General features: G+C 49.0%; 1 protein-coding gene across 1 annotated transcript in view; it reads right to left on the bottom strand.

Annotated features, from left to right (window-relative positions):
- The window catches only part of NRDC (nardilysin convertase), a 29,084-nt gene extending 8,097 nt beyond the window's left edge, over positions 1–20,987 (bottom strand). Inside the window, exons 1-22 of the mRNA XM_069737913.1 lie at positions 20,760–20,987; positions 16,276–16,510; positions 15,598–15,679; positions 15,310–15,463; positions 14,407–14,480; positions 14,232–14,327; positions 13,918–14,040; positions 13,784–13,841; positions 13,583–13,656; positions 12,570–12,639; positions 11,475–11,552; positions 10,719–10,839; positions 9,825–9,883; positions 9,691–9,745; positions 8,809–8,913; positions 8,166–8,289; positions 8,009–8,095; positions 7,811–7,930; positions 7,600–7,651; positions 6,932–7,082; positions 6,030–6,157; positions 5,370–5,532 (exon numbers count right to left, since the gene is read on the bottom strand). Of these exons, the coding sequence (XP_069594014.1) occupies positions 5,370–5,532; positions 6,030–6,157; positions 6,932–7,082; positions 7,600–7,651; positions 7,811–7,930; positions 8,009–8,095; positions 8,166–8,289; positions 8,809–8,913; positions 9,691–9,745; positions 9,825–9,883; positions 10,719–10,839; positions 11,475–11,552; positions 12,570–12,639; positions 13,583–13,656; positions 13,784–13,841; positions 13,918–14,040; positions 14,232–14,327; positions 14,407–14,480; positions 15,310–15,463; positions 15,598–15,679; positions 16,276–16,510; positions 20,760–20,905 (2,355 nt within the window). The 5' untranslated portion in view covers positions 20,906–20,987. The remainder of the gene's footprint in view (positions 1–5,369; positions 5,533–6,029; positions 6,158–6,931; positions 7,083–7,599; positions 7,652–7,810; positions 7,931–8,008; positions 8,096–8,165; positions 8,290–8,808; positions 8,914–9,690; positions 9,746–9,824; positions 9,884–10,718; positions 10,840–11,474; positions 11,553–12,569; positions 12,640–13,582; positions 13,657–13,783; positions 13,842–13,917; positions 14,041–14,231; positions 14,328–14,406; positions 14,481–15,309; positions 15,464–15,597; positions 15,680–16,275; positions 16,511–20,759) is intronic.

Raw genomic sequence — 20,987 nt, 5'->3', positions numbered from 1 at the left:
AAGAGTCCTGTATCCGGACAGTACACACGGTGCACGCTTATTTTTAATTTGCAAAAAAAATTTGTATGCATTAATTTACCAAGTTATTAGGTATGTGCACATGAATAATGCTACCCTGGTATATAAGGTAGTAAGAAAAGCATAGTCCCATATTTTTTTGTTTTTAAAAGAAGATTTTGGATACTCACCTCTTTCTCGGAGCCTTCATTGGGGAACATGCGTGTAAGACGCTGCCACTAGGCAGGGTAGGCCCAAAAACTGTCAAGGAGACAATCAGTTAGCGAGAAAGCAGTAGGAAAGGAAGATATAAAAGATTACCCTAAAGTGATTCAACAAAGGCACATCAAGAGCGGGTGCTGTGTCCCCCAATGAAGGCTCTGAGAAAGAGATTTTATGTTGAGTACCAAAAATCTTCTTTTCTCTATCGCTTCATTGGGGGACACAGGAAACCATGGGACGTCCTGAAGCAGTCCCTAGGGTGGGAGAAAAGAGCTACTCCTGGAACTAAGCCCGGTCAACTGTTGTACACAGAACTTTCCTCTCCAGGTAGATGTCCGCCGAAGCCTAGGTGAGAACCGTGTAGAACTTGGAGAAGATAAGGACTGAGACCAGGAAGCAGCTTAGCAGTTATAAGGCAGAGGCCTTTCTTTACTTGGTATACTTCCATGACGGGACAAGAAATCCACCAGGCAATGGAGGTCTTGGAAGTGGGAAGATCGCCATCAGGAATCAACAAAAGGAGAACCGAACGTCTGAAGGATGGGACCGGATGTGGGACTACCTTATCCTTGTGGCCCACCAGGAAGACACACAATAGGAAGAGATGCAAGTTTGGAGACATACCTAATGGAGGTGATTGCTACAGGAAACAAAACCTTCTATGAAGGCAAACAGAATGAGATATCGTAAATGGGATCAAAGGGTGAACCCTGAAGAACGGACAACGCTATAATGAGATTCCACGGATGCCGGAGGGCTGATAAGGAGGGACAGGGAGGGACGGAGTGGGCAACTCCCTTAAGGAAAATTCTGGTTTGGGAAAGAGGCCAAGAACTTCTGGGAGAGGATAGAAAAAGGCAGCAACCTGACCCCTTGGGGGGTGTCACAGACAGACCAGAATTTAGGCATGACTGTAAGAAGGCCAACAGTGATGGAAGACAGAAGACATTAACGAGAGGAGATTGGTCTCGCACCATCAAAAAAAAACAAGGCCTTCCAATTTGCGATGTTATATACAGGAAGAAGACTGTTACCTCGCATCAAACATGGTTTGAATAACCTGGTCAAAGAAACCAGAAGCCTGGTGAATTCTGGTGAAGAGGGGACCCTGGGAAAGTAGATCTAGACAATCTGGGAATCTCCAGGGGATGTTACTAGGCTCTTTCGGGTCAGCTAGAAAAGGTGACCCAGGGATGTGTACCACGTAGAGAGCCGGGACGTTGAGTTCGGGCCAAACCAGGATGCAGGATAGCTCTGACAGGCTGACCTTCTTAGTGTTCCACCCTAGTGATTGATGTAAGCCACGGCTGATATTGACACGTATAGTCAGCAGGCTGATAGGAAAAGAGGATTCCTGGTTGCTTCCAGTGGTCCTGGGCCGCGAGCTCCTGGGACACAGCTTCCCAATCCAGGAGGCTGAACTCTGTCGTCACGACCTTACACCGACTCGCAGAAAGGGAGTCATATGATGGATGAGAGGAGAGGAACTCTGCCCAGTCAGGAAAGCTTTACCCGAGAGGGAAGGACTATGGGCCGTTCTAGGAATGTGATCGTCCTGTCTAATCGTGAAGGAAGGGTCAGCAGAAGAGAACGAGTGTGGACTGAGCGAATGGAACCTCTCTCAGTGCCGCCACCATTTTGCCCAACATGATCATACAGAGCTGAAGGGAGCAGGGAGAAGGTTACCTGAGAGATTAGATATCAAAGAGAAGGGCCGAGACTCTTTCCTTGGAACAAAAGGCCCTAGTGCGAATGTTGTAGAGTTCCACACCTAGGAAAACAAGGTTTTGGGCCAAGATCAGGGACAACGTGAATTTGCTGATGATCCAGCTGTGACAAGATAAGGTATTGAGAAAAAAGGTGACTCTTGCAGCAGGCCTGGTGAGAGGAGGCCCTGATAGGAGGTACTGTTCAGAGAACAGTCAATGTCATAGCTAAAACATTCTTAAAAGACCCTGGGATCGGTGGGTGGTTCAAGAACAGCGAACTGGAGGAATCTTTGTAGACCTGATAGGAATGTGAAGGTAAGCATCCTGGATGTCTACCGAGCAGAGGAACTCTTCAAGTTCCATGGAAGCATCACAGAGCGGAGAGATTCCACCTTTTCCATGGGACCTATGCTGAAAGCAGAGACTCCATCCAAAAGAGGGCTACCCCTGTACATAAGCTTCAGATATAGAGTGAAATCCTCTTTCCGTGACAAAAAGAGTTGAATATAAAAACCTCTGGAAATAGAAAATGGCTGACTGGCCGCATGGTAGAGCCGGCATGAGAAGGTGTTCTCATCTCTTAAAAAGCGGAGGTTCTCTTGGCGAACGGAGAGAATTGGCAAAAGAGGCAACATAGACGAGGTGCCTGTTTGGTATGAGGTGAACTGGCCAGGTATTGAGGTGAGAGACTCGTGCGAGTTTCTAGCATTGCACTCACAAGTGTGACCCCGGCCTTAGTCTCACCCTGTGGTGGCCCTGTAGTGCGTATATCTCAGAGGCCGCATAGAAGTGGGTGCCGCAGGGGTCACTTGCGGCCCACACATTACCGCAAAACAAGTGGCGGCATCCTCGATGCCCTGGGTTTCCTCTCGGTGCGGCTTAAAATTTTGCTCCCGGCATTTGCCAGGGTACTCTCCAGTGGTCTGGCCACACCCCTGGCAGCCCAGCCAATGGTGCACTCTGGCTCTCTCCAGCTCCTCCACCCACTGCTCTGAGCCTATCAGAGTGCTCTTTTCATGCAGACTAGCAGGAACTCCGCGCACTTTCTAACACGCTCCTTACTCCTCCCTATTACAGTCGGCATCACCCCCCCACCATCTTTTCTGCTCTTGGCGAGCTGGCTTTCTTCCAGCGTTAGGTATGCGCCCACCCCTTCTGGTTCCTCTGGGCACCGTCATCTTATCAAAGAACTTGCTGCCGCACTATTCCGGTGTTTCTTCCCACTCACTGACGTTGGTGCCTCCCGCAACCCATGGCCTTCGGTCAGGTAGATCCCCAGTACTTGGTAAGGGTGCTCCTGTTTATAGTGTGTACAGGAGCTGCACCCACTTTCCCTATGGAGAAGACCACAGTGCCACATAGAGCTGTGCTGTAACCCGGCCACAGTGGTACCGCCACGAGTGTCCTGTCCAGTCAGCGCTCCTACAGGTGATGGGGCGTCAGAAGCAATGTCTCATGGAAAGAGCCGGTTACATTATGCTTTTTTTTGGGAACTGTCAAACCCCCGGGATCCCAGTTGGGCCCCTCACCCACTCCGAGGCTCCACAGGGAATTTACATGTTATGCCTCACACAGATTAGTACCTGTTTTTTTTCTATATGGTCTTAATTCTATACTCTCGGCTCCTCTGCCCTGGCTCAGGAGCCCCCTGCGACCACACACTACTGTGCGCCCCCTCTCTCTCGGGTCACTACTCTGTCCTACCGGTGTCTGACCTTGACCGCAGCTATGGAGTGTTTACCTATGCCCACAACCTCCTGGTACTCTGTCCACCTTTCACCATGAGTAAGTCCATGACTATTGTTTGTAACCGCCGGCTAACTTTGCACTTGCAGGTCGCAGGATCAGCCCTCGTGCCCAGGTCTGCCCTGTCTGGGACCGAGATGGACTAAACTCTAGAGGAGTGCACCTGATTCCACAGGCTAGGCCAGTTCAAGAGACGGGGGTCAGCGAAGATGAGAGATGTCAGCGTTTGACAGCAGCATTTAACTAGTTAATAGCGACGGGTGGATATCTGTTCCACCCGCTGCTATTGTGTGCACATGTCAGATGTACAAAACAGCTGATATGTTGCGGCTTTGATGCGGGCTCACCGCCGGAGCCCATATCAAAGCAGGGGATTTGACCTCAGACATCCTATCCCGTCCGAGGTCAGAAAGGTCCCAAATCCCAGATCCCAAATCTTTCTTCGCAGAACGGTAATGGAAGACAGACATCAGACATCCCAGACACTGTGTTTCAGGCGGCTGACAGGTAAAAGATCCATCCTCTCTCTACACAGTCAGGCTCTGGGGGACAAGCAGGCAGGGGATTGGTGAAAATGACCATCCGCCGGGAAGCCCCAAACATTCGATGTGTTGGGGGGGTAGAGACACAGCCGCACAACGTGCTCTCGGTCTCTAGGTGGGAGATCAGAGTGACAACTCCACTCTGTCGCCCTCACAAGTCATGTCTGAAAGAAAAAGGGAAATGATTCACAAAACACAACAAAAAGGTAGAGATGGAGGTGAAAGCAGAATCCTGTCTGCCTGCTTTGGACACTTTGTCCGGTCGGTGGGGTGTACACTGCTGGGGAGGAGTTAGCCTTTTTTTCTGTTTAGTGTCAGCCTCCTAGTGGTAGCAGCATACACCCGTGATCTCTGCTGTATCCCCCAATGAAGCGATAAAGAAGAAAAATAGTTTAAAGTGCCTAAAATGCATCTAAAAGTTTAACAAACCATTGCAATAGCCCCTTTATAAACCCTGTTTTTGGGAGGGCCTGAATCTGGAGAACCCCCACCTCCCCTAAAGACAGCTCAAACCACAAGGCAGAAATATTCAGCACTCACATCCCAGCTTATTCTGAATTTAGGAGTCCAGTGGGCGGTCTTACAAGTGACTGACAAGTACCTCTGTATGTTCAAGGAGGGTTGTCTAACACCAAGTAGGACGGCCACTGTGACTGAAAATTCCAGAACAAGCAGAGGTGTAAATGAAGATAATTAGAGCTGAGCATATAAAATTCACAGGACTCTAGTACAACTGTTAGGTCTGCATTGCGAGACTGTGAACAGGAGCCCTACAAATCGCCTCCTACTTGCCGTCATCTTGCCTCCTCTTTTGATTAGACGGCCTGGTGCAACATCATGTCCGAGTTGTGCCTCAACGATGACATTGCATGCGACCGGCTAATCAAAAGAGAAAATGCAGATGGTGGCATGTAAAAAGCTGTCCGTAGGGCTCAAATCAATTTACTCAACTCAACAAGTTATCTAATGGTTTCCCTACAAAACCTATACACTGCATCAATCTGTTTTTCTCCCCCTTCTTAAGAGAAAATGATGCAGTTTACTACTTGAGATCAAGTCAGACACATCTCGATCTTCAGCTCCCAGCATTTCATGGATGAAAAGTTTATGGAATACCAAAAACGCGAAGGTGCCACCATGAATCTCCACTCACCTTACTGATGAAGTTGCCCTGGACCAAACCTTCTACGTATAATCGAGACTTGAACTCCTCAACAAATGAGAGTAGTTGTTCCAAAGTCAAGCCTTTGTGGATCGTGTGGTATTTTTCGATCATAGACCAACGATTATGTTCCAAGATCAAGAGTCGCACATCCCTGGAGGAGAGAAAAGAAGTAAAATCCCGGTGTATTGAAGAGGATCGGTTTAGCAGCATACACTGTAACCCCCAGTGCCACATTTTGTAAGACACCAGCTTGTAATGACCGACACTAAAAAGTTACAGGAAAGTTGTGTGCCAAAACTTACATATTATAGCAATTTAGACAAGGCGATAAATCGGCAAACGAGCATTTGCCAATTATCAGCCCATGTAACCATACAAGCGATCACCCAAAGAACAGCAGAACTTGTTCATCCAGTGATCAGATAGTAACGTCAATATAAAGATCCTCGTTCTCAGCAGCACTCCGCTCATGTGCTGCCGATAACATCATGCCGTTTGGGGACAGAACCATCATAAAAACATTCGATCTGTTCCCACCGGTTTTCGGCAATTTAAGCAAACGACCCCGATCAATTTGTATAAAGTCGTTTTCCGCTCAATAACAAGCCAACATCCTCCCGTCCAAATACCTGCACATTGTGCACTTACTTTCCCAGTTTCTCAGGTTTGATCAGAAGGTTGAAGTAGGTCTTTTTAAGTTGTTCTGTGATCATCTCATAGACGTCAGAAGAAGCCGTAAAGTCAGCCAAGTAATCGATGATCAACTCAAAAAGGAGCTACACAAAGAGGAAAAGAAAGGTAGAAACATAAAGCACAATCTGATGCCATTTCAAGCAAAGGGCCGACTATGTGGGGACCTAAGTAAGAATAAGTAAGATGATGCTCATCGCTGGAGGTCCCACTTTTTATAAGAATGCAGTACAGAAAAAAAATATGGAAGGGCCTAATCCACCAGAACTCATCCAAACAGATGGTAAATTTTTGTCTCACGTGTCTGAATTTCACAGTACGTGGACATGCTGGAATTTCCAGACCAGAGCTCTTCAGCCTCATAGACATACATGACATTGTTGGATTTGTAAAATAAGAGTAGGGTCTGGAAATGTAGGTCTATACACCGACGTGTAAAGGCGGCTTAAAAGCGGTTAGACCCCCCCAAAGACCCCTATTAATGGATAACTTACTGATTACTCTGGTCTCAACCGCTGGGGCCCACAGTAATCCCAACATCAGGGCTCTGTAATCCCAGGAACGAGGACGTGCTGCCCATAATGTAGCATAGAGGATTATGCACAGCGTCCACTCCATTCACTGTCTATGGGATTGATGGAAATAGCCGAGCGCAGTGCGCCACAGTCCCATAGACAATGAGCGGAGCGGAGGCCGAGCACACCTCCTCTCCATTCAGGATGAAGCAAAAGAGCCCTGATCCCAGGACCAATGGGGATCCCTATGGTTAGTAAGTTCTCCTCTATGCCAAGGATAGGGGTTAACTTGATTTTTTTGGGAACAAGCCTTTAACACCTTACATGCATTGATCTTATACTTACTGGCAATTTATGATTGAATCCCTTCACTTTAATAACGAGCCCGTGCTCTCCGGCCACCAGTTTATATTCTAGTTGAGCCACGTCAGCTTCATAAGCCGGCTCTGCCAATGTGTGAGCCAAAATATTCACAAATATTTCAAAGAGAACCAAGCTGTAATAAGAAAAAACAGTCACAACCGTCCCAGCACAAAAAAAATTCCAAGCAGAACAAATAATGGTAAAACAAATACATCCAGATAAAAGGGGTTAATCCCACCATGACATATCACATCCAGTACATAAAAAAAAAAGAATAAATGGGGCGAAAGCAATGGGCACTGTACCCTAATTATTTCTTGAATAACGGTGCTGCCAGTCACCTAGTTCTAAATAAAAAATAAAGGACGATGCAGTTCCCTGTACAGGGGGTCCATGACCCCCTAATCAGGGGATGTAGGAGTTAATGAGCTGTGTGGGGAGCTGTACTGTCACACAGCACTTTAGGAAAAGTAACCACAAAACTTCCAGCTAGTAAACAGGATGCCCCAAGGTCTTCAACATCCTTGTCTGCATTTACATCACATTTATGCATTTTTGGTTTCTGTCCTCCTCAAACTAAAGTAAATGATGCGTTAAGCAAGTAGGTGGAGAACTTTACACCCCTCATGGTCATTAGTCCTTGAACTTACGTTTCAGGCGATTGCTGTATTAATGGAGAGATCAGGTGAAAGCGGATGTAAGCTAAAAGGAAAAAAAAAAAGAAAAGAAAAAGTTTAATGTGGAGTGTAATAACCGGAATCATCTTCACTTCCAGTTGCATTGCAAAAATTTACTCGGACCGATACATAGGAATATAATCAGGAGGAATTTTTACGACCGTTCCTTGAATATATTTCATACCTTTCGGGATCTTGAACTTGTTGTCTTTCTTGTACCACAGGCAGCCCTCCTTAATATCCACTATCTTCTCCGGATATTCTGTGTCTGGACGGTCTGAGGTCTTCAGCGTGAAGTCAGTGGCTGTAGGGTAATTAAAAAAAGACTTAAAATCCGAAGTGATGAGGCCGAGACCGTACCCAAAATTGTGGCATTACTTACCAATGAACTTGTTTTCAGCCGGTAGATGAAGGTCTGGATTTACGGGAAAGTCACTGGCCCACAGCTCTTTCCATTTTGCATCAATCTCTGGAGAGAAATGCAATGTAATAAACGTTGCATACATTGTATAAGTGGCCGGTACGGTCTATAGCGTTACCTTCAATGTTATACTGAGTCCCAAACCATTTCTCCTTCATGGGGCATTTGCCTTCATTGTCTGGAGACAGGAGCAGCAGGTTCGCCTTCTCTGGGGTTAGTCCTCGAAGAGCTTCGGCAATAACCTGTACATAAAAGATGGTGTAGGTCAACGTGATCATCCCCAACAGCGGTCACCTAGGCTACATCTTAGGCGAAATCCTCCTGCACTGGCTGTGAGCGTCGGTCAGCCGGAAAGCAGGGCGGTGACGTCACCGCTCTGCTTTCCGGCCGCTGTGCTCACACAGACAGTACAGGAGGAGTGCAGAGAAGCTGAGCGCCGGGGACAGACAGCGGAAGGTAAGTATGTAGTGTTTTTTTTTTTTTTTACTTTTACGCTGGTAACCAGGGTAAACATCGGGTTACTAAGCGCGGCCCTGCGCTTAGTAACCCGATGTTTACCCTGGTTACCCGGGGACTTCGGGATCGTTGGTCGCTGAAGAGCTGTCTGTGTGACAGCTCTCCAGCGACGCTGCAGCGATCCGGATCGTTGTCGGTATCGCTGCAGCGTCGCTTAATGTGAAGGGTCCTTTAGAGATGTTAATATTATGCGCAAAAATAAAACTAAAAAAAAAGGAAATAAAAACTAAAAATCTTAAACTCACGTCAGGGTTGTACTCGAAGAGAAGCTGGTCTCCGGTCAGAAAGTCTTCTTTGGGGAACAGCTGCATGTTCTCACAGATATTCTCCACATATTCTATAGGATCGGTCTGAAAAGAGAATAAAATACAACATTCATATTCTAAAAATGCTGTAACGTTAGGTTTACTCAGATGAGCCGATTCTAAAAATGCTGTAACGTAAGGTTTACTAAGATGAGCCGATTCTAAAAATGCTAGAACGTAAGGTTTACTCAGATGAGCCGATTCTAAAAATGCTGTAACGTAAGGTTTACTCAGATGAGCCGATTCTAAAAATGCTGTAACGTAAGGTTTACTCAGATGAGCCGATTCTAAAAATGCTATAACGTAAGGTTTACTCAGATGAGCCGATTCTAAAAATGCTATAACGTAAGGTTTACTCAGATGAGCCGATTCTAAAAATGCTATAACGTAAGGTTTACTCAGAAGAGCAGATTCTAAAAATGCTATAACGTAAGGTTTACTCAGAAGAGCAGATTCTAAAAATGCTAGAACGTAAGGTTTACTCAGATGAGCCGATTCTAAAAATACTATAACGTAAGGTTTACTCAGATGAGCCGATTCTAAAAATGCTATAACGTAAGGTTTACTCAGATGAGACGATTCTAAAAATGCTATAACGCAAGGTTTACTCAGATGAGTCGAGTTTGTGTAAAAACTTTTGTTCCCAATTAGAGCCCTGTACAACAGGAACCAGCAGAGGCGCAGAGCTCTGCAGACCTTTCTTTTTTATCTATTAGTCGTGATCACAATACACAGATCCACCCAGAAGAAAACGGCTGTCAAACTGCTATAACAAAGCAGAGTGTCAGAGAACAGTCAACCTTTCCCTCCGTAGTCTGGTACCTGCTCCTGATACTGAAACTCATTAGCTTCAATTTTCTGAATCTCCCGGAAGATCCTGAAGAGAGAAATATCAGACTCAGTGAAAGTCAGAATTCTGTAGATAGACGGGTCTTAATACATGGAATAGCACCGACCTCTCCTGTGGGCCCAGCTGCTGCAACATTTTTAGGTATTGGAATACGAAGTGAGTAACCTAGAAAATAAACAAATAAAAATTACCTTCTAAATATGCAGGTAAGTGAGAAGCATCCATCATCACGACAGAGCCGAACCCAATGACAACCGCATGATGCGGATTTCAAATCTGCAGCATTGGTCAATTTCTGCTGCGGATATCTTTTTGCAGCATGTGGATGAGATTTATTAAAATTCATGCAAGATTCTCGCAACGTGGGAACATGCTCCTGTAATCAGATGCCTTTAGTGACACACCGCGGACCGGAGCAGTCATCTGCAGAATAATGCGATTGCTGCTACCATTGACTCAGGAATATTCGGCTGTAGCTCAGCATGCAGTGAATAAATAAGAGGGATGGTGAGACTGCTCTTGAGGGCGCAGACAGACGGCCGTCTCCCTCGCGCCAGGATCGCACTACAATCTGCTCTCCTGGCCGGAGCGTGACAGTATGTGTTTTATGCAGATGTCACGCTCAGGTCAGGAAAGCAGACGGCCAGTCCGAGGATTACAATGCTATCCTCACATAGTTATACGGCCGTCTGACTGTGCCCTAAAGGAGATGTCAACTACTCGGGCAAACCTTCTTACTCACCATATTCCCCCATGATCAATAATAACAGCCTATATTCCTTTATGGGAGACCCGGCGCCGATGTCGCTACAGCAGCACTGGGTCTCGCAGCTCGTGACGTTCCACAGGAGACTCCCATATTTCCCATAGGTATTTCCCATAGGTATGGGAAATATAGTGATTGAGAAGGGGTTGTTCAAGCAGTGGACAGCCCCTTTAAGGGGAACTCTGGTTTCTACACATCAGTCTTTCATCCTTACGACTTGCCTACTTCTCATACCTCATAGAAGTGCTCGTGTCCGGCGTCTGTCAGCGTGATGGAAATACTGAACACAGAGTACGTCGTATTCTGCTCAAAGCCGGTCTCACTGTTCCCTCCAAAAAGAGCGAGTGCCCAGCACCTGAGAAAGGAAACAAAACAATTGGGGTCCAATTTAAAAAAAAAAAATAAAACACGTCTGCATTATCCTTAAAGGGGCCGCATAAAATAAAAGCACTCGATGCATATAACGGTAAATGACATTCTTGAAAGTCTGGTGCAGCGTTCACTCCACTGCTCCAGGCCAGCAAAGTATATTTCAGGTTTTGGACACTATTTTACAAACTTAATTAGTCTACATATAATGTAGAGTAATAAGCTGGGTTTTTTTTTACATTTTTTGGTTGTCTTGTACTGATCCTGTGTTACAGCCGGTATTATCGTCCGGAGCTGCATTCACAATTCTGCAGACTTCAGAGCTAAATTCTCAGCATTCACGCTGGCTTCACGTTTGCATGTTTTTTTCTGGTCAATTACACTCTGGGAAATATATCATCTTCCTACCAGACATAGGCAAAAACAACTATCACAGGAGTTCAGAGAAGCTGTTAGATTCACAAGATTCGCCCAATGCATCTGAATGGAGCAGTTTGTGTAATAGCTGCATGGGTTTCTGGAAGCCATAAGTTTAACAGGGGGTAAAGGGTCGGATCGGTACATCTACAAGTATAGGGCGGCATCACGACGAATCCCCCCACAGTCCGGTACATTACTTACTTCTTGCGCAGCAGGGACAGGATGCTGCCTTTACCCTCGTGTCCTATCAGCCATGAAATATAGTGAAGAGGTTTCACCCTTAAAAACAGACAAAAATATATTAGTGAAACGCAAAGTGAACGTGGATGGGAAGTAACAGGCGAGATCCTCATCCAGGACGGTGCTAAGGGCAAAGGTACAGGCTACACACCTAGGAGGGTCTGGAGTTTTCAAATTCCTTCAATAAATTCTATTCTGACATTATCACAAGTGTATAACTATTTTCTTAATTGTAAAGTCTCGGAAAAAGCTGTGTGGTAAGTAACTATCCCACCGGATACAGGTCTCACTAGGCCTAATACGTCCAGGATTGTACAGATCACTTTTCAGGAGTGCCATTATCATCACAGACAGGATTACAATGACAATTAATTCCTCAGTATAAAGTAGATAACACAAGATCCACCAATTATAGTAAGTGATGTCACAGCTCACCTCCTCCTGTTCAATGCCTGATAACTTCTATATACAGTGGATAGCACAGGATCCACCATTCACAATAACTGATGTCACAGCTCACCTCCTCCTCCTCCTGTATGACTGATAACACCTCTATATACAGCCGATAACACAGGATCCACCATTCACAATAGGTGATGTCACAGCTCACCTCCCCCTCCTGTACAATGACTGATGACACCTCTATTTACAGTGATTAGCACAGGATCCACCATAGGTGATGTCACAGCTCACCTCCTCCTCCTCCTGTACAATGACTGATGACACCTCTATTTACAGTGATTAGCACAGGATCCACCATCCACAATAGGTGATGTCACAGCTCACCTCCTCCTGTACAATGACCGATAACACCTCTATATACAGTAGATACCACAGGATTCACCATTCACAATAGGTGATATCACAGCTCACCTCCTGTACAATGACTGATAACACAGGATCCACTACTCACAGTAAGTGAGGTGACGGATCACCCCCTCTCCCTCCCTGCACCATGACCACAGCTTAGAGCATGAATACTACTAAAGAAGAACTTAATGCCAAACCCGAGCACAGAACTTCTGGAGAATAAGCTCATGTCAGATGGGTTCTTACTTGTAAAACGTTTCCTGGGGTGGCAGAGCCCATGTTATAGTAAGGGCATGCACCTTCTTAATGGGGACAACTACAAGAATAAAGACAGGAGGTTATACAGATGACATGGAGATGGTTATCATGGTTATAAACGGAGAATAAAGCTTCTGACTTAAAAGGGTTTTAAAATAATTGTAATATTGTAAAGCCTCTGAGATATAAACGTTTCTTCATTTACTTGCTGTTAACACTCTGTTCCTGAGGCGTCACGTGGGGTGATGTGACCTCCGACTCCTCACTTTCTCCTAAAAGTGGTTGGAGGGAGAAACTGTGGGCAACAATGGATCCATCTTGAGACTGTTGAACAGTCTCAGGATGGCGCTTTCTAGGGGAAGCGGGAGGGGACTTCGAGTGGGAGTGTGCAAGCAATGGGATTGATACAGCTCTGGATGAGAACGCCAAGTGCTCACTCTCTTGGGAGGAGAATTGCGAATGTAAACAATAAGGAGGCTGCAGGGGACTAAAAAACAACTAAAAGGTAACAAATAGTTTTGGGGACTTACTACAGGGACAACAAGGTCATCAAAAGTAGTGATGAGCGAACGTGCTTGGATAAGGTGTTATCTGAGCATGCTCATGTGCTAACCGAGTCTCTTCGGCGTGCTCGAATATTGTTTTTTAGTCCCCGCTGCTAAACAGCCATAACACATGTAGGGATTGCCTGTTAGTTTCCGAGCATGCCGAATTCACTAGGTTAGCACACGCATATGCTATAACACTTTATCCGACGATGTTCGCTCATCACTAATCAAAAGTAAAGATTTACATCAAATCCTAAAGTTTATTTGCTTAAAAAGGGTTTCTCATGTTTTTTTTGGGGGGGGATGAGCTTGTTGCTTAACAGGGAGGAACGGTGCAATCCTGATGATTGACAGTTCGGACCAGTGTCATGGCTGAACCACTGGCTTGGACTGGGCGGCAAATACTAATAAACCTCGATAGGAACTCCCAAGTGTGTCCACCATAACACAAACCTCTGTAGAGAGAATTGAATCCCGGAGTGTCGAAAGGATCGCTCAGGTGGCCAAAATCGGGTTTTAGCAAACCACTACAGGCGATAAAATAAATAAAATTACTGCTCTAAAAGAAATATTTGGTAAATCAGAATGTAAATGCGCAGAACACACATCACATGATAAGTCGTGCAGAAGAAAGTGACCTCCGTGAAAACTTACTTATTTGGAATGGTGCTGAATATCTCCTTCACCCATACCTCCAGAGTGTCCAGCGTTACTGGAGAGATCAGAAGACAATGAGTAACAGCGTTATCATCACCGAGGCACGTACAGCTCCGCGGGGGCATCCGTACCGTTAGACTGTACGGCCAGGGTCATGTAGTGGGCAGAGTAATACGTCTTGTAAAACTCTCGGAGCCGGGAGTGAGTGTCGATCTTCTTTTCTTCAGGTTCATATTTCAAAGTCTGAGCGTTTCCTACAAAAATCGAGAGAACGGCCATAATATAGGACAAGCGGCGATTATACAAGGTGGTATCCATTTAGCCAAAATACATAAGTAGCAGCGTTTCAGAGAGAAATACAAATTTATTTTTTATTTTAGTGGGGGGGATATCAGACACCTGCTCAAAATTTATATAATAAATCCTTTTGTCAAGAAGAACTTACCCCAGAAAAACTTCCCCATTGGATGACCAGGTTTTGCCAAACTACCAAAAAGCATTTCCTTGCGGCTGGAATCGGAGGGCCGAGCGAGCTCATATTCTGGAACATTAGCAAAGATAACTTTTGTTAGGTCTACTATATGAGAAAAAAGGGAAGGGGAGATAAAGACCAGACTTACCGCTGTCCACAGCTTGGACTTCCCGGTCTATGGCGTCACTGACCATCAGCGGGGAGACAAAGAACTGTGCCCACCTGGGGGGACCACAGAGCACAGGTAAGGTCGGCGATGGATGTGTGGTGGAGGTGAAGGGGGCATTCTCCATACTCAAGGTGTATGATTGTGGAAGGCTCCTTTCCTGCATAACAACCTCCCCCCTCCCAGGTAGAAGACCTCACTGATTCCCAGGCAGTCTCTATTCCCTCATTGCTCCGGATTTTTATCTTTGCTGTGTATTATTATTAATATATCACATTTCTGTATTTTTAGACATTTTTTTGTTGCATTCCATTCTGCCCATCCGATTGGGCATTCTCCATATAAATAGGTCAGATGCAGTAATGAACAGCGGCGAGAAGAAAAGATTCGGCAAGTTGTCATCGACCATGATCAATCCTTCTATTTCCCCCAACAGCAGCCATAAAGGGGGCAGGTGGGAAGTCACCATGTACTTTAGATGGTCTGGCACTAAAACTGGCAGCTTTAAACAACTTGTATCCAATGTGTATGGCCATCTTAAAGGGGTTGCCCCATATATGACATACAGGTATGATCGCTGGGGGTCCAACCAATCATAAGCACAGGGGTCCCGATCGATCTGTGTAAATGCAGCGGTAGTGAGCATGCTATAGGAGCGGTGGTCACACATGCTCACTAGTGCTCCACTAAGACAGAAGATCCCTGGGAACGGTGGCGGTGTCAGCAGCTAGATCACTACTGATCATACATTTGTAATCCTGCAGATAAGTGACCAATGCTATTCCAGGGACAATGTCTTAAGGGGAATATGGCTCCCAGTCCCTTGCAATAATCATGTCTTAGCTGGGGCCTTCCATTTACTCACTATTAAGACGAACATCTTACCGGTCCAGGGCTTGCTTGAAATGCTTCCTCTGCACATCAAATTGGAAAATGGTGCGCTCGCAGTCCGTGGAGGCGTTATCGCTGCCCCCATGTTTTTTAAGGAAAGCATCAAAGCCGTTTTCATCCGGGTATTTTTCACTGCCCATGAACACCACTGTAAGAGACGTCCAAGAAGACGTGGTCACAGTCACTTTAATTTTACAGAAAAGTTAAACCTCATTGTTCCGGACAGACTTGACTTCACGCTACCTTCCTTTTCCACAATTTTACAAATCGGGGGACACTTACTGTGCTCCAAGAAGTGTGCTAATCCGGGGAGATCTTCTGGATCGCTGAAGCTTCCGACTCCGATGCAAAGGGCGGCTGCGGACTACAGAGAAGAACACGAGGTTACAATGTCTGGGGGCGAAAAATGACGACCACGTCTGAAGGATTACAGCAAATCAAAGAAAGCATTATGGCATGGGAGGGTATTGTGAGAGCGGAGGGATCATGTCTGCCAGGGCCACTATGCAGGTCCAATTCTCGAGACACAAGTCAGGGAATTAGGCTTTAATGCTGCAAAATTGTTAATTTCTGGGGAAATCAATGATTTACTAAGACATGGAGAGCAGACGGGTCCTAATTCCATCCACAGACTAATGTCAGCCGAGGATTCAGCCGACAGTAACGTGTGATGGGGCTCCGAGAGGTGCCGTCAGTGGATCCTGTATGTCCGATTTTTGGACTGCTGATCCGTTAGTTCTCCAAGAGATGTCTCTCAAAAAGAACAAAGATGCCCTCGTCAGAGTGAGCGCTATTGTGTCTGGGAGAGGGCATGGAATGCGTTGGAATAGGCCATCCATATTAGACTGGTTGGGGCCCTTCTGGCCCCCCCACGATCAGCTATCTCCCCTTCTCGCAATCGGCCGGTGGTCTTCTGACCAAGAACACTTGTGCAATCACTACAGCAATAGTTCACAATACCAGCTTTTCTGTGCACCCCTTCTTGTCTTTAGCGCACTGGCTGTCCGAGTCTTCGTCGTCCTCCTCCTCTTCATCATCATCCCCGCTGTCCTCTTCAGAGTCATACTCCTCTTCATCACCGTCATCATCGTCATCCTCCTCCTCCTCCTCATCAGAGGATTCACAGGCAGTGTGACCAAAGGAGGCCATATCGGAGATGAGCAGAGCTCGGAGACCATTGTCCAGCTGAATAAATCTATAGGGATCAAAGGAAATAAGAAGATAAGAAATAATGAAGATGACGGAGCCGAGAGTGATAAACCTGAGCTGCTTCATCAAAATGCATCCTCCGATTGGGCAGAGCACCCTCCGATTGGGCAGAGCACCCTCCGATTGGGCAGAGCACCCTCCGATTGGGCAGAGCACCCTCCGATTGGGCAGAGCACCCTCCGATTGGGCAGAGCATGCATGTTTATTTCAATAAGGAGAAGTGATAAGTAGCCGTCAGATGGCTCCAGCAGCCGACTATCCCTCAGAAGAATGAAGCAGCGCCATATTGGATCTCACCAAGGAGCTGCCGGGCTGACGCAATAATTCACACTGGATCATCAGCTAGGTTTGGCTAACTTTAATCTACGGGGCAGCTATAGGGCACGGACACAAGCGAGCTGTAGACACATGAGGCTAAAGAGCTATGGTTGATCTGACGCCTCTGTCACTCCAGCTCTATTCCTCGCCTGGAGGTGCCTCCTCCTGTTTCACTGGTGGCTCCTTTGCCTGGAGTCACACATCGTAAAGACTGTCGGTGAAGCAGGAGGACTGGAATAGAGCTGGAGTGACATAGGCGTCAGATCTACCATAGTTCTTCAGCCTCATTAACCTTTCCAGGAACATTTTCCATCAGAAAGTACAAAAGTGCACAATATTTCTAAATGTATTAACTCCACTTTCAAGATCTCTGCTTGCTGTCAATGAATGGGAACAACCTTGTGTCATAGGGCAGGTTGCAAAAATCATCTGAATAATTATCACATGGAGGGCTTGATTTTACACATTTTGAAGAAATGAAACAAAATAAAATAGAATGAAAACCACAGAACTTTTAATAAACTTTAATAAATGTGGACTCCTCGGTATGGGCGGCGGTGCCCGGGGATCTGTGTACAGTCAGCGGGCACCGCACATCATACGAAGCCGCTGAAGATGGTTGGCGCTATGTCATTTCATGCCAGGGGCAGCACATACCAGAAGGTGCAGAGAGGGATTACCATAGAAACAAAGGATAGAAGGCAGAAAACCAGTACAATAAACACTACTGTAACAGACTGGCAGGTAGAGGGTTACGGTACCACAAATGTCCTTGGGGGGGGGGGGGGCGCAACTGGCACAGGGATAAACAGAGATCGGCACAAACTGGAAAACACTAAAGTGACAAGGGGCAAAGAATAGGAATATTCTGGGGCAAAAATAAAGAAGCCGCTTGCCCAGGAATAAGCAGGAACTGGCACAAGACCCTGGCATAGGAGGAAGACGGGGCAGCACCTGGCACAAGACCCTGGCACAGGAGGAGGAGGGGGCACACCTGACACAAGACCCTGGCACAGGGGGAGGAGGGGGCACACCTGACACAAGACCCTGGCACAGGAGGAGGAGGGGGCAGCATTGGACACAAGACCCTGGCATAGGGGGGGAGGAGGGGGCAGCACCTGGCACAAGACCCTGGCATAGGGGGGAGGAGGGGGCAGCACCTGGCACAAGACCCTGGCATAGGGGGGAGGAGGGGGCAGCACCTGGCACAAGACCCTGGCATAGGGGGGAGGATGGGGCAGCACCTGGCACAAGACCCTGGCATAGGGGGGAGGAGGGGGAAGCACCTGGCACAAGACCCTGGCATAGGGGGAGGAGGAGGGGGCAGCACCTGGTACAAGACCATGGCATAGGGGGAGGAGGGGGCAGCACCTGGCACAAGACCCTGGCATAGGGGGAGGAGGAGGGGGCAGCACCTGGTACAAGACCATGGCATAGGGGGAGGAGGGGGCAGCACCTGGCACAAGACCCTGGCATAGGGGGAGGAGGGGGCAGCACCTGGCACAAGACCCTGACATAGGGGGAGGAGGGGGCAGCACCTGGCACAAGACCCTGACATAGGAGGAGGGGGCAGCACCTGGGACAAGACCCTGGCATAGGAGGAGGAGCAGCACCTGGCACAAGACCCTGGCATAGGGGGAGGAGGGGCAGCACCTGGCACAAGACCCTGGCACAGGAGGAGGAGGGGCAGCACCTGGCACAAGACCCTGGCATAGGAGGAGGAGGGGGCAGCACCTGGGACAAGACCCTGGCATAGGAGGAGGAGGGGCAGCACCTGGCACAAGACCCTGGCATAGGAGGAGGAGGGGCAGCACCTGGCACAAGACCCTGGCATAGGAGGAGGAGGGGCAGCACCTGGCACAAGACCTTGGCACAGGAGGAGGAGGGGCAGCACCTGGCACAAGACCCTGGCATAGGAGGAGGAGGGGGCAGCACCTGGGACAAGACCCTGGCATAGGAAGAGGAGGGGGCAGCACATGGCACAAGACCCTGGCATAGGGGGAGGGGGGGCAGCACCTGGCACAAGACCCTGGCATAGGAGGAGGAGGGGCAGCACCTGGCACAAGACCTTGGCATAGGAGGAGGAGGGGCAGCACCTGGCACAAGACCTTGGCACAGGAGGAGGAGGGGCAGCACCTGGCACAAGACCCTGGCATAGGAGGAGGAGGGGGCAGCACCTGGGACAAGACCCTGGCATAGGAAGAGGAGGGGGCAGCACATGGCACAAGACCCTAGCATAGGAGGAGGAGGGGGCAGCACCTGGGACAAGACCCTGGCATAGGAGGAGGGGGCAGCACCTGGCACAAGACCCTGGCATAGGAGGAGGAGGAGGGGGCAGCACCTGGGACAAGACCCTGGCATAGGAGGAGGGGGCAGCACCTGGCACAAGACCCTGGCATAGGAGGAGGAGGAGGGGGCAGCACCTGGGACAAGACCCTGGCATAGGAGGAGGGGGCAGCACCTGGCACAAGACCCTGGCATAGGAGGAGGAGGAGGGGGCAGCACCTGGGACAAGACCCTGGCATAGGAGGAGGGGGCAGCACCTGGCACAAGACCCTGGCATAGGAGGAGGAGGAGGGGGCAGCACCTGGGACAAGACCCTGGCATAGGAGGAGGAGGAGGGGGCAGCACCTGGCACAAGACCCTGGCATAGGAGGAGGAGGAGGGGGCAGCACCTGGGACAAGACCCTGGCATAGGAGGAGGAGGAGGGGGCAGCACCTGGCACAAGACCCTGGCATAGGAGGAGGAGGAGGGGGCAGCACCTGGGACAAGACCCTGGCATAGGAGGAGGAGGAGGGGGCAGCACCTGGCACAAGACCCTGGCATAGGAGGAGGAGGAGGGGGCAGCACCTGGGACAAGACCCTGGCATAGGAGGAGGAGGAGGGGGCAGCACCTGGGACAAGACCCTGGCATAGGAGGAGGGGGCAGCACCTGGCACAGGAGGAGGGGGCAGCACCTGGCACAAGACCCTGGCATAGGAGGAGGAGGAGGGGGCAGCACCTGGGACAAGACCCTGGCATAGGAGGAGGAGGAGGGGGCAGCACCTGGCACAAGACCCTGGCATAGGAGGAGGAGGAGGGGGCAGCACCTGGGACAAGACCCTGGCATAGGAGGAGGAGGAGGGGGCAGCACCTGGCACAAGACCCTGGCATAGGAGGAGGAGGAGGGGGCAGCACCTGGGACAAGACCCTGGCATAGGAGGAGGAGGAGGGGGCAGCACCTGGCACAAGACCCTGGCATAGGAGGAGGAGGAGGGGGCAGCACCTGGGACAAGACCCTGGCATAGGAGGAGGAGGAGGGGGCAGCACCTGGGACAAGACCCTGGCATAGGAGGAGGAGGGGCAGCACCTGGCACAGGACCCTGGCATAGGAGGACAGAGCAGCACCTGGCACAAGACCCTGGCATAGGAGGCGGAGGAGGGGGCAGCACCTGGCACAAGACCCTGGCATAGGAGGAGGAGGGGCAGCACCTGGCACAGGACCCTGGCATAGGAGGAGGAGGAGGGGGCAGCACCTGGGACAAGACCCTGGCATAGGAGGAGGAGGGGGGGCAGCACCTGGCACAAGACCCTGGCATAGGAGGACAGAGCAGCACCTGGCACAAGACCCTGGCATAGGAGTAGGAGGGGCAGCACCTGGCACAGGACCCTGGCATAGGAGGACAGAGCAGCACCTGGCACAAGACCCTGGCATAGGAGGAGGAGGAGGGGGCAGCACCTGGGACAAGACCCTGACATAGGAGGAGGAGGGGCAGCACCTGGCACAGGACCCTGGCATAGGAGGAGGAGGAGGGGGCAGCACCTGGCACAAGACCCTGGCATATGAAGGGGCACAAGGTGGCAATGACATCATTAGGTTGTAGCACTGACGTCAGGGGGAGAAGGAGCCATGACGTCACGCAGAGATGACACTTACCGGTACTTCTTAGGGTCACTGGGAGATTTAATGATCTCTACATCCTCAGCGTTGTCCTCGGTTTCCGCCTCTTCTCTGCCTGCAGTGGTGTCGCCGTGAGTGGCCGGGGACGGGCCGACGGACTTGTGGGGGTTTCTTGCGGGCATGTCGCAGCGATGACACGGGGCAACACTTAACAGGCACCCGGTGTTCCAGGCCACACAGAAGCCGGGGATCACCGCCCCGACC

The sequence above is a fragment of the Ranitomeya imitator genome, chromosome 8 (genome assembly GCF_032444005.1).
Source record: "Ranitomeya imitator isolate aRanImi1 chromosome 8, aRanImi1.pri, whole genome shotgun sequence".
NCBI classification, from domain to species: Eukaryota; Metazoa; Chordata; class Amphibia; order Anura; family Dendrobatidae; genus Ranitomeya; species Ranitomeya imitator.
Note: the sequence above shows the minus strand (reverse complement) of the source record. Positions and strands in the feature narration are given on the sequence as shown.